Below are 13,464 nucleotides of genomic sequence, written 5' to 3'. Positions count from 1 at the left end.
TCTTTGACCAAAGTGTTTATTTTGATAAACAGTTATTAAACTGCATTAAAAACATACACGATGTTCCAGTGCCATCTTGGTTACAATATTAAAGGAAACTCAGACTAAGGCTGGATGAAATTGAACACATATTTCCATGTCAGACTTCCTACCATTTTGCTTGTTTGTATTGATTTCTCTTGACATGGTCTTCTTTTATTGAGCACTACTCTTTTTTTTTTTTTTTTAGTTCTTATTCTCTCTCTTCCCCCTTCCTCCCCTCCCCAAATCCCCTTCAATAGCTGTATGTGCTAAGAGCAATTGTAAAAGGAGACCAACTTAAATTAAACCTGCCTGGAGTCAAAATGTAATCTAACACCTGTAGTCTGCAATTTGTCATCACTTCATGGATACTGTTTTTTTTTTTTTTTTAATAACAGATTTCCTGAGTTTTGACCTTAGGATACTGTATAATCCAAAAAAAAAAAAAAAGGCAACAAAACTAAACCATAGTTTTTAATAAGTCTTATAATGTTAGAATGTGAAATTACAACCATAAGAACCAACTCAAGTAACACCATTTGAAGTTAGAAATAGTGCTGAGTTGTACATCTAGGCAGATCTGTTTTGCCTGTGAAAATGTCTCTGAATGATAAACTCAGGAGGCAAAGCATAATGCTGTGTACTTTCTCCTACACTCGTTCTCTAATACCTTCCTAGGTGACTGAATTCAGGTCAGGATGTTTTTAACTCTAAGATCCATTTTGAGTTTTCTAGTAAATGGTTTAGTTTTCATTAGGGCTAAGACACAGCTATATATTCAGTATGATTTATGTGGTATAGAGTTTTCAAACTTTTAAGTATTGGGATCTCCTTTCACTATTCCTATTAAGGACTCCAATAATGTGCATATCAATACTTATCATATTAGAAATTAGTTCTGAGAAAACTTAAATGTTTATTTTTTTGAAAATAACTATAAATAATATGTGTATAAATGATATATTTTAATGAAGATCACTGTATCCCCCCCCAAAAAATATAAGAAGAGTCACATTGTTTTAAATATATTTTTGCAAATATTTTTAACGTCTGACTTAATGGAAGACCTCTGGATTATCATAATTATTTCTGTATTCATTCTGATACAAAGTGTAGCTTATAGTTTGGTTGAAGTAATTGAAGAAAAGCAAGCCTCACACAGACATGTAATTAGAAAAGGAAGGCATATTTTAATAGCCTTTCCGGGAAATTATGATTTTCTTTTTTGATACAAAACTCTACAAGTGGTCATTTCTTAAAGGTTAGTTGCAGAGTGGAATCTAAAATGATATCAGTGAACTTTCTTTTTTTTTTACATTATAATTAATTTGTCTGCCTTTTACTTTGAATAAGTATTTTACCTATTCATAATTTTATAATATCAATATTTATAAAATATTGATGTAGTGAGTTATGCAGATCTTCTAAATATTGACACATTTCATTGTATGACATATTTTTAAAAAATTCTTGAATCATCACCAGTATCACCAGGGAGGTATTTAAGTATAGGGGAACTAAGTTTTTAGTGGAAACTACAAGTTTTCCAATTTTTTTATTTTTGCTGGGAAGGTAAAATTTAATCATTGGCAACAAATTGTACAGATTTTTTTTTTTTAATCAACAGGCTTACTTCATTTTTAAGAGAATGTCTGCCACAAACCTAAGTCTGAATAACTATGGTATGCCTGTTGGTTGTTATTTCAAATAAAAATGATATTTATTTCATTACAAAGGTGCTAGTTCAGCTCTCAACTCACACAGTTGCACAAATGCTCTTTGCTCAGACAGTAAAGAATCTGCCTGCAATGCAAGACACCCAGGTTCTATCCATGGGTTGGGAAGATCCCCTGGAGAAGGGAATGGCTATGTACCCCAGTATTTTTGTCTGGAGAATTCCATGAACAGAGGAGCCTGGCAGACTACAGTCCATGGGGTTGCAAAGAGTTGGACATTACTGAGTGACTTTCACTTCACTTCTTTCTCATGAGAACTATTTTACTTAGGTATGTCACAGAAGTGTGTTATCTCTCTTAATCCTTATAAAACTGCAAGGAAGATTTTATAGATTAATAAACACTGTGGTTCTGAGAAAGTAACTTGTTCAGAGTTGCACAGCTAGTAAGCAGACGTGCTTTTTAGGATGAAGACTGGATGCAAAACCAGAACTTTGTAACCTCACAACTCCTGCTAACAACTTTTATATAAAAGCAACCTTAAGGATTATGCAGTGCCCTGGAGCTGATTTTAACACACACACACACACAAAATGGTAAAGACAAACAAATTGTTAGATATAAGTTCCTGTAATGAGTAATGGTTTCTTTACTTTAAAGCATAGTTTTGCTAAAGATGAATAATAGCAAGAAAAAGTAAGTTGCACAGAACAAAAATAGTAACTGGCCTGCAATTAAAGGAAGAGAGAATATGGATTAATCTAGTACAGCAGAAGAAAGATGCACTGAGCACTTAGGTGTGCCATTGTGTAGCTCACAGTCCAACAGATGAGAGAGACGTATGATAGTTACATTAATTATTAATTACTAATGCTAAATTCTCCCCCATTGAGTTTTGAGCCAAAATTAAAAGTCTTAGATGCTGATTTTGAAAAAAAAGGGAAAATTTGAAATTTAAGACAAATATCTCAGTTATATTTTTTTATATATAGTATACTTTAAAAATAGCAGCACTGACTCATTCATTTAACAAATTCTAATTGAGTTATGCATGAGGGCTTTCCAGTTGTTCTAACCAGTTTTTCTTATTGCCTGTTAAGTATACTTTCTCAGAATTTTTAGTAGAAGAATGCTTTCCTTCTTTGGATAAACTATTTTACCTTCTGTTATTTTTGTCAACATTCTGTTATTTTAAATGAGGTAAAATTAAACAAGTAAAAAGAATTCTGTTATTGACTCAAATGCAGTTAGAAGTCATCTCCTATTGATGTTCACCACCATGGACAACATGAAGCTCTGGCGACACTCTCACTCCTGCGGGTGAGGCTTGTCAGAGAGAGAGGGATGCGGCCACCTGGGAGCCCATTTTAACCCATTACCTATTACCCCACTAGATCAACCACCCTCTATAGTCACCTCCTTAATAATTTCTCATTTTCTCTATATAAAAAAGACCACAAAGTCTTGGCATATTATAAGTAATCCAGTTCACCCCATAATGATACAGTGAATTATATACTTTCCTAAACTTAATCATTCAGGATCTCACTTCCTTCCCTGCAGGCAAAAGCCATTATATTTTACACATGGCTCCCAGCTGGTTTTCATTGAGGCCTTCAAAATCTATTTGAACACTGAGCAGTTTAAGAAGAGCTGCTTTATCTTTCTTAGTCAGTCTTTGTCATGGTACCATTTTGTCCTTGTGTTTTTAAAATTTTCCATCTCTAAGGCAGAAAAACAACATATATCCTTATTGCGCTTTGTTACTGGGCAAGGAGGTGTTGGGCTTTATTTTGAAGTTGATATCTCTTTTGAATATATTCACAGCCTTCCTTTCTTCATTGCTGTGTTCCTGTTCATTTATATATATGTATGTCATATTTCAGCCCAAAGAGATTTCAGTGAATAAATAAGAACACACTTATTAAACTTTTACATTTCTATTTGATTGTATTCTACTCATAACTTATTCATCAACACTTGACTGTTAGAGATAGGACTCCTTATTAGAAAGCTTTGTAGACTGCTAGGTCCAGTTATTATAGACACTCCAAAAAAATGAATTCTTTTTTTTTACTTTTTTAACCCAAGGTCTATGGTTTTAAACATAATTTCTTTTAGACATGATAAACACTTCTGATGAGAAGGCAGTCATCAGTTAAATGTAAATTAACCATTCTTTTGAGGATAGCAGTGCCAATGCATCCTTCTGATTGTTTTGATGATAGTATTGCTATTTGTGATACTGTATTGAAAGTCCAGTTATATATGTGAGCTTTTCCTTACTATATATATATATATGCAGGAATATTTCTCTTCTCTCTAGTGATAGTGGTAGTTTCAAGTCCTACTGTGTTTTGGGGTAGATCAGATGATATGATTATAGATCACAGTAAGGGTTTCCCTCACCCTGATAGTAGAATGCCAAGGCCCCGCTGCTCCGGCTCTGGCCCTGACCACCCCTCACTTGTCATTTCTGTCTAGCGGAGGGCTGTCTGATGCCATGCCCTATGATGGCAATGACAATGCTGCTGTTGGAAATGTGCAATATCTGTGCTGTCCAGTGTGGTGTTGTACAGTGTGGATATCCAGCACTGGAAATAAGGCTCGTGTGCCTGAGAGAGCTAAGTGTTTTTTCTTCTTTCAGTTTTAATGAATTTAGATGTCAGTAGCTGTGTGTGGCTAGTAAGCTGCTGTACTTGGTGGCACAGATTTAACTTGCTGCCTCCCTCGATGTTCTTCAAATGCACTGAGTGTACTTCTTCCTCCTAGCGTGTTCATTTGCTATTTTTCTCTGTCTGGGATGCCCATCTTCATGGCTAGGTCCTCACTTCCTGCAGGCTTCTGCTCAAATGCCACCTCCTTAGGGAGCCTTCCTTGAATCACTGAATCTAAAATAACGTCATCTCCCCCCAGTTCTTCTCCATATGCTGTGCTCTATTTTTGCTGATAGTGTTTATTACTGCCTGATATCTTATTTACAGTCTATCTCTTCTACTCTGGAGCCTTTGCTCGGTTTTCCCATGCGATCTTGCTCATAGAAGACGGGAGAACAGCATGTTTACAGACATGGGATTTAAAATCAGATATGTTTTAGATTCCCAGTCCTGCTAATTAGAATCTATGAGACCTCTCATAAATTACCTATACTCTCTGAATCCCAGTTTTCTCATCATGAATGGAGTAAAAATACCTAGTCTAGGATTATTGTGAAAATAAAATGCATTTATAGATTTAGGCCAATGTTTAGGTTCATAATAACTTTACATTAATGCCACCATCTATTATTAATATTATTATTATTATTGAAGCTGCCTAGATATTTCACTGCTATGAACCCTCATCATTATATTTTAAAAATAACAATAGAAGATACAAAAAAAGAAATAGAAGAAGACTTTCAAATAAACCTTTTAAAACTCTTTTTGTAGAAATTATCAGAAATGAATTGCTGACCAGATTAAGCTCAATTGTGATGGAGAAAAATCCAAACCAAAATGAACTGGGATGAATTGTCAGGCTTCAGTTTGCAAAGGTCATGAGAAAAGGGATGGATAGCTATCTTTACAGAATGATATATTCTGTTATTTGGGAAAATCATGTGAAGAGAGATGATGGACTTTAGGAGTACAAAGGTCAGCTTCTGAGCCCATTTTTAAAAAGGGGAAAAAGGATGAGGCTGGAAAATGTGCAGACTTGGGCAGATTTATGTAACTATCTGGGTAGCTGCTCTATCATACTTACCTTTTAAAAAATATATCAGAAAACAATCATCTGGGTTTGGAAAGAACTTGTTAGGAAAGAGCATATCTCTGTTTAGTTGGCAGGGCATTCTCTGTCTTGGTTGAAATAATTGTAAATTTTGTGGTTTCAAAAAGTCAATCAGCCAGAAATATATACCTGCATTGTCAGATGATCTGAGGAACGGGATGGTGTGTAGTCCATCCAGCAGGAATCAGTGACACAGCCTCAGGCTAGAGTTACTCAGGGTGCTGGCTGGGGACAGGAACCAAACTTGAGTCATTCTAGTTAACACACAAGGAATTTCAAATATCTCTGAAAAGTTCAGACAGACAAACCAAAATTTAGTCAAGTGGGAGTTCAGAAATCAGTCCTATGAAGAGGTGACTTGATCCTACGGTTTAGAGGGAGGATTTGGGAAGAGAGTTTGGCCTGCCATCTCCGTCTTTTGGCTCTCCTCTACTTTTGTGCAGAGTATTCACACCATTGGAAGAAGTGCTGCACGACAGTAGGAACTCCCTGATTGTCATAGTAATGAGCTACTACAAGTGGCTGGTGAGGAAATGTAGGCAGTGCTTTTGCTAAAAATTATCTACAGACAATAAGCAACTCTCTGCCTGGAGTAATCAGAACATTTCAGGAGACTAAAGATAGTTGAGACTTGGGACTCTTTTTGTCTCAGATATTATGCACAATGTACTCTTTCCTATCTGGTCAAAGATGCTAGAAATATCATTTAACCTTCATGCAAATACTGTTATGCCTTCCAACTCAATGTAGAGTATTGAACTAACCCAGGATCTCTCTTTGTAGATCATTTCTATTGCTATTATTTCTCTGAAAAAGATCTTCCTCTCCTATGAGGGCAGTGACATTGTCATTGTTCCTTGGAAACCTACTTTCTTAGACTGACTGCTCCCTATGTTTAAAGTTTCCAACTTTGAGGGTGCTCTTGAAATGCTCCATGTTTCCAGGTTGTTATTGATTCAAGTAGCACCTTCACAAGGAACTGTGAGGACTAAATGAGTTAATCCATGTAAAGTTCTTAGAAATGCCTGGCACAGAGTAAGCGTTCAGTTAGTGGTAGCTACTATGATCATTGTTTTCCCATTCCATCTGTGGCTTCTCTCTATTCGTGCGTTACTACTGCTAGGTTCAAAGTTAGAAGGGGAGGGAAAATAGGCCAATTGGTGGGACCTCAGGAGAAGAACAAACCCTATCATGCAGAAAGATTAGAGTAACTTCAAAGAATAGTTTTGGAAAATCTCTTTAAATCTAACCAATGCACAATGGAAAACCCCTAAAGAACCAATCTAATTATTTAATTAAATGGAACCGTTATGCTGACTTTTACTACAGAAGGCAAGCATAATTTAGAAAATGGGGCATTTTAATTCTCTTTTGTTTTCCAATTAACGCAATTGCTCTAAAAGGAGGTCCTGTGCTTGAGTGTACATGTTCTATGAGTACATATTCCCTGCGTAATTTCAGTCTCTCTCTTATTCTTTCATATCCAAAAAAAAAAAAAAAAAACCCCAACCAAACAAAAAACCCTCACCTGTTGACATGGAGGTTTATTTATTACAGTGCTCAGGCTACCCAGATTACAACCTTGGAGCAAATATCTTCCTGCTGTCAAAGCTGCCCTGAACACGCAGGCCCACCACGCAGCTTTCCTCTCCCTGTGGCTATAATTAGGACATTGAAGTAATGGAGCTCTCACTTTTTTGCTGATGCCAGCTCACCACAGCAGACCACATGAGTTTACTCTTAGTTGAAAGTGGTAAAGAAAATGCCAAGAACATTCATTTTAATTGGTCAACATTATATGGGCCTTTAGTGCCACCGTTTTATGGTCCTCTGTTTTAGATTTCTTTCTGCCACCGGCCATCAACTATTATGATGGGTGTTCTTATGTGCATTTGATTATCCTTTTATTGTTATTTGTTTATGAATGATTAAAAATTTCATCCTCTTTTTTTTTTACCCAAGTAACAATTTCATCTGCCCTAATAGCTATTAAATTCTATAGAAAAGACTGATGTTTTCACATCATTGAAAAATTAGTTTTTCATCAAATAGTCCCTGAGACTAGGAGAGATGGCAGAGATTTTTTTCTTAAATGCTTGCTCTGATGCTGGTATTTTGTAGCCTAAAAAATGGGTCATTAGGGTAATGTGTGGGGAGGGTGGCGGTGGTGGTAGCAGTGATACTCTAGTGTAACTAGACATGTTGCTTATGCATTGATTGGACTGAGTTCACTTGAACTCTGGAAAATGTTTAATTTGTTACTCTAACATGGAAAAGGCCATGTAAAATAGGAGAGAATGGTAAAAGAGAAACATGTGTTTTTGAAAAAGTGAACTCACTATTCTTAAAGGTCTTGGGGCGGGGGGTGATCCAGGAAGTTAGACACTGATCTGAGTGGAGGAAATACAGTGTTTGCCTTTGACATTGATAGAATACTTGTCATGGGGACCTTCATGATAGCTTTTTAATTACATAGCACTGCGCACAGAGTCGGACATGACTGAAGCAACTTAGCAGCAGCAGCAGCAGCAGCTGCTTATGTTGCAAGATGTGAAGATTAGTCAGATTGAAGAAGTTCATAAGTAAATATTAAAATGGGAAACTATTTCATGCAGAGAGGATGTTGTAAAAGCAGTTACGAAGATCAAGAATAAGTTTGCCCAACTGGTGTCAAATGCGGCTTCCCTGATGGCTCAGCCGTAAAGAATCTGCCTGCAACGCAGGAGACACAGGAGAGGTGGTTTGATCTCTGGGTTGGGAAGATCCCTTGGAGGAGGAAATGGCAACCCACTCCAATATTCTTGCGTGGACAATCCCATGGACAGAGGAGCCTGCCAGGCAATAGTCCAAAGGGTCACAAAGAGTCAGGCACTACTGAGTGACTGACCACAGCTAGTGTCAAATGACAAAACTAATGCAATGTAGTGATGAGTTTGATACCCTTTATTCAAGGGAGACAGTCCATGGATGGGGCTACAGTTCCTCACAAGCAGTGGAGCAGCGTTCTGGAGGGATTTGGGGCGTCATTTTAGAGCAATGGAAGTGGCAACACAGAAGACAGGACGTGATTGGTGGGGATTGCATGTCTGACTTTATTTAGATCAAAGAACAAGGAAGTAAGTATAGAGCCCAGAGCTGACGTTGCATTCGGGGATGGGCCGAATGGATACTGTGATTCTGGTCAAGCAGAGCATTTACAGCCAGCCACATGAAAGTTCAGTCTGCTGATGTGGCACCAGGCAGGAGTGGCTCCAACTTGGGTCTAGAAATTTTTTTTTTAAATACTAGTTTTGTTTTATTTTTGAGTGGGGAATAGGTAGAAATGAAAGAGAAATTTAAATTAATTACAACTAGAAAGCCTTGACATGAAGGATAACAACAACAACAACAAAAAAGGAAGTGAGCTGCAAAACAAAGGGTGACTAGTTTGTTCTCTAGCCTCAGTGGTGGACTAGTGGCTAGGATTCTTGGTTTTCACCCAGGCTAACCAGGTGCAGTTCCTGGGCAGGAAACCAAGGTCTCCCTTCAAGACACCAGGCGTTGCTGTCTCCTTGATATTAGTGATATTGAGAAGGTCCATTTATGAGTATAAAGTAGTCATCTAAAGTTCATAATTTAATAAAAAGCTGTAAGTTTATATATATATATATTAAAAAACCATTATTGTTTAAGGATTAAGATCAAGGTTAAAAGAAAATAAATTTAAGTTGTTCCTAATGGAGTATTAATTTTCTGACTCAAATACTATTCCTGTGTTATACTTCAAGAATAATTTATGAGGCTGATATAATAATGACATCATTTATTGGATGTTTGGTCTAAGCCAGAGGTGAACAAACTCTGGCCCATGAACCAAATACAAGCTACCTCTTGTTTTTATAAATAAAGTTTATGGCAACATAGCCATGCTCATTTGTGTATGTTCACATTATAAAGATAGAACTGAAACATCGCAACAGAGATGGTGAGGCCCTGCTAAGGCTAAAATATTTCCTACCTGGCCCTTTGCTGAAAAAGTTTGTCAACCTCTGGTTTAAGGCAGGCACTGTTCTTTACATGCAATATGTCATTTAATCCTTACAATATCCCTAGGAAGCTAGTGTCTTATCCTTCTTTCATATATGATGAAATTGAGGCTTAAAGATGTTTAGTGTCTTGCACAGAGACACCCAGCTATGTGAAAGAATCGGGACGTGAATTCATGTGATCTCATTTGCAGAGCCTCCACTTTTCCTCTGGGTCCAGTTTTTTGTCCTTGGGCTCCAGAGAGGTGGCACATCATACTGGTTAACAGCAAGACCCTGGAGCCAGACCCTTTGAATTTGAATAACCTTGGGCAACATGTGACTTAACTTCTTTGTGCCTCAGAATGGAAACATTACTATTATTAACCTCTTGTTTTGTAGATGAGATTCTTAATCTCCAGAAATTCAGTTAAGTTTTCAGAAGACCTGAACTTACAATGACTATGCATTACTAAAATGCTAAGCAGACAACATGTATTTCAGAAGAATGATGGCTTTTGAAAGGTGAAATAGTGAATCAAATGTTATTATTATTATTTTTTTTTAATTATCAGGTCCTTCACAGACAGCAGTCTCAGCCAGCCAAGGAGAGCTCTCCTCCCAGAGAAGAAGCACCCCCACCACCTCCTCCGACCGAAGACAGTTGTGCCAAAAAGCCTCGGTCTCGTACAAAGATCTCTTTGGAAGCCCTTGGTATCCTCCAAAGCTTCATTCATGATGTGGGCCTCTACCCTGATCAGGAAGCTATCCATACTCTTTCTGCTCAGCTGGATCTCCCCAAACACACCATCATCAAGTTCTTCCAGAACCAGCGGTACCACGTGAAACATCATGGGAAGCTCAAGGAACACCTGGGCTCGGCAGTAGATGTGGCCGAGTATAAGGACGAGGAGCTGCTGACGGAGTCAGAAGAGAATGACAGTGAGGAAGGCTCGGAGGAGATGTACAAAGTGGAGGCTGAGGAGGAGAATGCGGAAAAAAGTAAGGCCGCACCCGCTGAAATTGACCAGAGATAATGTGAACTCCAATCAGGCAAAGCAATACACCGGTCCAAGGATTTTCTGTTTTAGTTTCTCTGAAAACTTTTTTTTTTTGCCTTATTTTATTTTTGTCTTTTTTGGTCTTTTTGTTCTCCTTCCTTTTTTTTTTTTTTTTTGACATTTCTTTGTTGCACAGGATACACCTGTAGACTGAATAAGTTCAGTATTTCCGAATCAGACATCGCCTTGGCAAAGACACTAAAGTGTTATGCTTTACAATGGACTGGATCGTAGTCATTATAATCACAGGAGACTCTGCCTTCATTATCCTTGCACTTATGGAAGAGACACCAGGCAAGTTCCCAGATGAAAAGACCTATGAAATAAATGAAGGAAGCTACAAGTGTGTGTGTATATGTATATGTATATATCTATATATTTACATATATATATTAAATTGCATGGGACAGAGAACTTTACAATCCGAAAGAATAGACTGTGAAATGAGTTCTTAAAGAAGAGACTTGTTTATGTATTAAAAAAAAAACAAACCACTTCACAGTGAGTCGCTTTGGCTTTTTGATAAACTGCGGCCTGCTCTCAGGGTGGGGTGACTTATTTTTGAATTCCTATTTATTTTCTGTGTTTGTCCCTGATTTTTTTTTTTTTTTAATTCTATGGCTTCCTATCTGGCAGCTTGATGGGTAATTTTTGAGGTATGTATTTAACTAAATAAATCAACACTGCCAAAAAAAGTAAAAGAAAGAAAGAAGAATAAAGTGGAAAAAAAAATCAGGGCACCTTAAAATGATACCAGTCACATTAATCTTAAAGACACAATGCACACTTAAATGACTCGATGTGTTCCGTTACTCAACTTGTTGTTACTGTAGTGAACAGGTGCATTTCTGTGGAATTCCAAACGAGTGAAGCTGAAATTCAGTGCAGAGAAAACTCGTTTATTAGTGCAGCCTCGATAAAATGACATTTTGACATCAGACAAATGGAATTCACAGTATGAGCCACATTTTATTGTGAAATTTATTTACCTGCTCGTGGCTTCAGATCTTAAAATTAATAAGCCTGCTCATTTTAACTTGTTTATTGTTGCTGTTTTCTTTTACTTTTCTTTTTTTTTTTTAAATAGAAAATAGTTCAATGTAATGTTAAGTTAGAAAAGAAGTTGCTGCCCAGGTAAAGGGGCTCCTTCTCAAATAAATCCCCGTCCCTCCAGCTCCCAAGAGATGTTTCTCATTTTTGTTTCACTTTGGGCGTCTTCTTCTTCGTATACATTCCATCCACTTAACCAGACATTTTTAGTCCTTGCTCTCATGCACCTCATCCCTTCCCTGCTATGGGAGCAGCCCTAACGAAAACCTGTTTTTAAATCATTGTGCAGCTCCAAGCAATAGAGTAAGCAAAGCAATTTCAGTGGAATCGCCTACTTGTCATAAACTGAAACATTTTCCCAGTCACCTACATAGCAGTTACCTTACGTAAAGCAGAACTAATGCCGACTGGCTGTTTAAGGGAATGAGCATTAAAGCTGCAATCTACTATAGTTCTCCCACCGCCTTTAGCTTCCCATCAGAAACCATTACTTCCCACTGCTACTTCTAGTCATTGCAAGAGGAGACCTCACCTTCAGGACTGGCCAATCGAACCTAACCCATTTAAGGTGGCCATCAAACAGTCCCACACAGTTGGATTTTTTTTAAGAGTTGTGCTCTCATGCAACCTTGTCAAAGACCTCATGCAATATCACTTTGAAAGTTATTTTCTGTTTACTACACAAACATTGTAATATAACTGTTAATACTATTTATATATTTGAAAGGTATAAAAGGTCGGAGTTAAAAAAAAAAACCTCTATTTGTAGATATTAACTCAGAACTTACGATATACAGGGAGAAGACATGTTGCAATACAAGCTAATTCTAGCTGCTCAGTAACCTCTGGAGTTTTTAAAGGGACATTTTCCTGTACTTTTTCAAATAATGGTGTTTAAAAAATGATCTTGACACGAGCGTTATATACCTTTGCAAAAGGATGGTGGTTTGCAGTCAAGCCTGGGCCCATCCTTCCTATTTCTGTAGTATGCTGCAGCTTTAATCAGAAAGTCCGTGGTTGCTGCTTCCTGATCTCCGAGTTACTCTTTTCCAAATTGTCTTCTTACACTGTTGCTGAAGGTCACTCTGTACACGTAATGGAAACTGATTTTGCCAAGCTCTTACAAGGTGGTTCATCTCTCGATGGCATCCGCATTTGGTATCTTTTACACTTCAACCAAAAATTTATTAGGTATTTTTCAATGCTAAGTCTTGCCTTTTATTTTTTAATTTCACTGCCAAGTTTGCAGTGGTTCTAAGTGAATCTGTGGGCATTTTAGCCTGTGGTCTTGCCAGATCTTTGCGAATTACAATGCATATATGTCTATTTATTCAATATCTGTCATATAATATCTATTTGGAAGAAGAAACTTTCTCTTGTAGTGCCTCTTGACAAAGCACAATTTCCTGCCCCACCCCTTTTTTTTTTGTGAAATGAAAAAACAAATTGTGTTTTATTGCGGTATCAACAATGTGAATAAGGATTAACATATTGTAAATGTTCTTTTTTCCATGTAAATCAACTATCTTTGTTATCACTAAGTGATAATTAATTTTTAACTTATGTGCATTGTTAGGCTGTTAGAATTTTTTGGTTGTTAAAATAAAACGCATTCAAAAAATATGACTTTGTTTGTCAAGTGTTTTATTGGGCATTGCCTTCTTTCCCACTGAAGTTTTCATGTGGGATGAGACCTGGTGAGTGTGAGGAAGCTCCATTCCCTTATTTACAGGACAGCTGTACCTGCAATGACAGATGTTCGAGTCCTACCAAGGCAAGAATTTAATCGTACCTATAAAATGCATGTGCGTCTCTGTGTGTTTGTAAATGTATGCACGCTCACATCCTGAAGTTGGCAGCTGGGGGAGTCATTTGCCTAAA

General features: G+C 37.3%; 1 protein-coding gene across 3 annotated transcripts in view; it reads left to right on the top strand.

Moving 5' to 3' along the window:
- The window catches only part of SATB2 (SATB homeobox 2), a 203,190-nt gene extending 189,976 nt beyond the window's left edge, over positions 1-13,214 (top strand). For all 3 annotated transcript variants that reach the window (XM_061380931.1, XM_061380924.1, XM_061380939.1), the window contains one exon: positions 10,048-13,214. In XM_061380931.1, the coding sequence (XP_061236915.1) occupies positions 10,048-10,509 (462 nt within the window). In that variant the 3' untranslated portion in view covers positions 10,510-13,214. The remainder of the gene's footprint in view (positions 1-10,047) is intronic.
- Positions 13,215-13,464: the final 250 nt, after the last annotated feature.

This window comes from Bos javanicus, chromosome 2, assembly GCF_032452875.1.
Source record: "Bos javanicus breed banteng chromosome 2, ARS-OSU_banteng_1.0, whole genome shotgun sequence".
In the NCBI taxonomy this organism is placed as follows: domain Eukaryota; kingdom Metazoa; phylum Chordata; class Mammalia; order Artiodactyla; family Bovidae; genus Bos; species Bos javanicus.
This window is presented reverse-complemented; position numbering and strand designations above follow the sequence as displayed.